This window comes from Cebus imitator, unplaced genomic scaffold (genome assembly GCF_001604975.1).
Source record: "Cebus imitator isolate Cc_AM_T3 unplaced genomic scaffold, Cebus_imitator-1.0 Scaffold522, whole genome shotgun sequence".
NCBI classification, from domain to species: Eukaryota; Metazoa; Chordata; class Mammalia; order Primates; family Cebidae; genus Cebus; species Cebus imitator.
In genome coordinates, this window is record NW_016107837.1 from 1,138,609 (window position 1) to 1,142,168 (window position 3,560).

The following is a 3,560-nucleotide window of genomic DNA, read 5'->3' on the forward strand; positions in this document are numbered from 1 at the left end:
AAAAAAAAAAAAAAAAAAAAAAAAAAAAAAAAAAAAAAAAAAAAAAAAAAAAAAAAAAAAAAAAAAAAAAAAAAAAGGCAACAAAACTCCCAAATGTGCTGCATTCAAAATATGAGAAAAAAAACCCAAATGAGAATCATCCCATGAAATGGCCATCTCAAATCTGTTGCTTTTATTTGAAACATTTCAAAAAGCATAAAAATATATTACATCACTGGGCACAGTGGCTGATGCCTGGAATCCCAGAGCACTTTGGGAGGCCAAGGTGGGTGGATCACCTGAGGTCAGGAGTTCAAGATCAATCTGGTGAAACCCCGTCTCTATTAAAAATATAAAAATTAGCTGGGCGTGGTGGTGGGTGCCTGCAGTCCCAGCTAAGGTGGAGGCTGAGGCAGGAGAATCGCTTGAACCCGGGAGGCAGAGGTTGCAGTCAGCCAAGATCGCACCATTGCACTCTAGTCTGGGCAACAATAGCGAAACCTCCATCTCAAAAAAACAAAGAAAATGTTATATCAAACTTTAAGAAAGAATAAAAATTACGGCCACCTCAAATTCTGTGTGGCTACTGAGCGTAAGGTATCTGCTGAAAAACAGCTGTGCAGCCACGAGAAACAGCCACACAGCCGGGCATGCCTCAGCTGTCTCCACCTCATGAGCCACACGAGGCACACACACAAGCTACCCAACCTCACAGAGCCTCTGCTTCCTCACTTCATAAATGGCTAACTCTGCCTTTCTCCTTGGGTTGATAAAGTCAAGAGTGCTCGTGAAAGTACTCAGCATTATCCCTGGCACAGTGGGACTCAAAAAGGCAGGTATTATCATCAGTCTTCACAGAAACAAATGACACAAGAAACGCTTCTTGTGTAATTATACAGACAATAGTGTTTCATCAGAATTAGAAGAATTCAACACGTTTGGCATGGGGGACTCACTTCTGCCAGTTCATCTGCTACAGACTTGACAGGCACCAAAGGCTGAGCAAGCCCAGCTGAGCACGGTAAGGAAAGCCCATCGTGCACAACGGGCAGGCCAGGGGTTTGCACAGGGCCACAGCAGGAAGGGGAGGCATGTACCTATCCACAAGCTCCTTCACTCCCTCCTTGTCAGGCACCAGAGACTGGTCCTGGTCGTCTGCCAGTGGTGTCCCTGCCTGGCGGTAGATGCAGCGCACCGTGTAGCGCACTTCTGACCAGTAGTTCTGCAGCTGCTGAGGTTCCCGGTCCGCCTCTGCTGAAATTTCTCTGTGAGACAACAAAGGACGGTTAGACAACACAGGACAGTACGCTTCCCTTCCTAGCATACTGTCCTCAGAGCACCTCCCAGGCTCCTGCACCTTGCCCAGCGCCCAGCTCCTGGGAGTCAGCAATCAGGCTGCTGTCAGTGCAGAGAGGGGGACGGCATCCCCTGCACATCTCCCAGGGTGCCCTCTGCGTCCGTAAGATCTCAGCCACTGCACAGATGACAGGAGTGTCTGCAGCTACTGTCCACAAGCAGGGTCCCACATCCCCACTGCTGACCTGCCCTTCACCTCCAAGGTACCTAATGGTCAGCCTTGCCCTCACCTTTGCCCCCCCAACTTGGCTACATTCCTTCCTGAGCCACAGCACAGAGTATTTTAGATGTGCTCCTGGGCCAGGCATGCTGGCTCATGCCTATAATCCCAGCACTTTGGGAGGCAAAGGCAGGCGAATTGCTTGAGTCCAGGACTTTGAGACTAGTGGTGAAGCCCCATCTCTACAAAATAAACAAAAACTAGCCTGACATGGTGGTGCGTGCCTATGGTCCCAGATACTGGGACTGAGGTGGGAGGGTGATCACTTGAGCCTGGAAGGTAGAGATTGTGGTGAGCTGAGATCACGCGACTACACTCCAGTGTCGGGGACAGAGCCAGACCCCGTCTCAAAAAAAGATGAGCTCCTGGGCTTTCCCCTCAGCCACACAGCAGCTGCCAGTCAGGCCCCTGCCCAACACTCCTCTCCTTCACTGGGGCTGCTCTTAGATTCTGCTTATTTAAAGGACTCCTCCTGTTCTGAGGATGCTTCCTAGTGCCAGTTCCTCAAGAGTAGGAGTTTTTGTCTTACTCATCTGGCTCTTTTTCACAATAGCCAAGTGACTGCCTCAGTCTCCTCGTTGCTGTCCATCACATTAGCCCAGTTTCTCAGTCCGGCTCCAACATGCATCTGCACATTGTTGTGGACAGGTGTGAGTGACACACAGCACATACCTGCGCTCACTGCAGGCCTCGCACGAGCAAGCGGTGTCCGAAGGTAGTGTCTGTGCGCCCAGAGGGAGCCTCCCACCACTGCCAGCCTCCGGCTGGGAGCCACCAAGCGAGGAATGAAGAAGAAAATCTTGGCTCTGCTTTAAAAAGAGAACAGAATAGACCAGTTATGTTAAAATGTTCAAAGCATCAATTTTTTATTAACTGCTTGGAAAAATATCTTTTTAAAAATTGTAAAATCTAGACATTGACAAGAAAGTATCTTGGCCGGGCACAGTGGCTCACACTTGTAATCTCAGCACTTTGGGAGTCTGAGGTGGGTGGCTTGCTGGCAACATGGTGAAATCCCACTGCTACAAGAAATACAAAAAATAGGCCAGTCATGTTGGTGCCTGCCTGTAGTCCCAGCTATCCAGGAGGCTAAGGTGAGAGGATCATTTGAGCCTAGGAAGTTGAGGCTATAGTGAGCCGTGATTGTGCCCCACTGCACTCCCACCTAGGTGATACAGACATTGTCACACAGACATACACACACACAAAGAAAACAATTCAGCTGGGTATGGTGGTTCACACCTGTAATCCCACCACTTTGGGAGGCCGAGATGGGAGGATCATTTGAGCCCAGGAGTTTGAGACCAGCCTGGGCAACACAGCAAGATCTTCTCTCTAGTTAAAATTTTTTTAAGTATAAAAATTATACTAAATTTAAAAAAGAACAGTTTTACTCCCGGTATCCTAATGAGCACATGCGATGACCACCTCAATGTGCACCTCTGGAAAGTGATGTGCCCATGGTCACCTGAGACAGCATATAGTAGAAACCTGGTGGCCTCTCTGAGCCTCGCATCAAGCAGCGCAGGGCAGAGGCCTCTCTGTCCTGGGGAATCCCATAGCCTGCACTACCTGCTCTGACTGAGGAAAAAGGAGGTTTAAGAAAGAGAACCCTCAGCCACGTGTAATAGCTCACGCCTGTAATGACAGCACTGTGGGAGGCCAAGGCAGGTGAAACCCCGTCTCTACAACTGCTCAAGCAATCTTCTTACCTCAGCCTCCTTAGTACCTGGGACCACAGGCATGTGCCACCACGCCCAGCTACTTTCTGCATTTTTGGTAGGCACAGAGTTTCGCCATGTTGCTCAGGTTGCTCGCAAACTCCTGAGCTCAAATGATCCACCCACCATTACAAAAATTGGCTGGGTGTGGTATCGCGCACCTATAATCTCAACTACTCAGGAGGCTGAGGCAGGAGAATCTCTTGAACCCGGGAGGTGGAGGTTGCAGTGAGCCGAGATTGCGCCAGCATGACAAACAGAGCAAGACACTGTCTCAAAAAAAA

General features: G+C 49.2%; 1 protein-coding gene across 4 annotated transcripts in view; it reads right to left on the reverse strand.

Annotated features, from left to right (window-relative positions):
- Positions 1 to 3,560, reverse strand: part of FAM193A (family with sequence similarity 193 member A) — a 204,461-nt gene that overhangs the window by 101,937 nt on the left and 98,964 nt on the right. For 3 of the 4 annotated variants that reach the window (XM_017514331.2, XM_017514334.2, XM_017514333.2), the window contains exons 3-4: positions 2,228 to 2,364; positions 1,077 to 1,244 (exon numbers count right to left, since the gene is read on the reverse strand). In XM_017514331.2, the coding sequence (XP_017369820.1) occupies positions 1,077 to 1,244; positions 2,228 to 2,364 (305 nt within the window). The remainder of the gene's footprint in view (positions 1 to 1,076; positions 1,245 to 2,227; positions 2,365 to 3,560) is intronic. The other variant, XM_017514332.2, reaches the window with a different exon arrangement.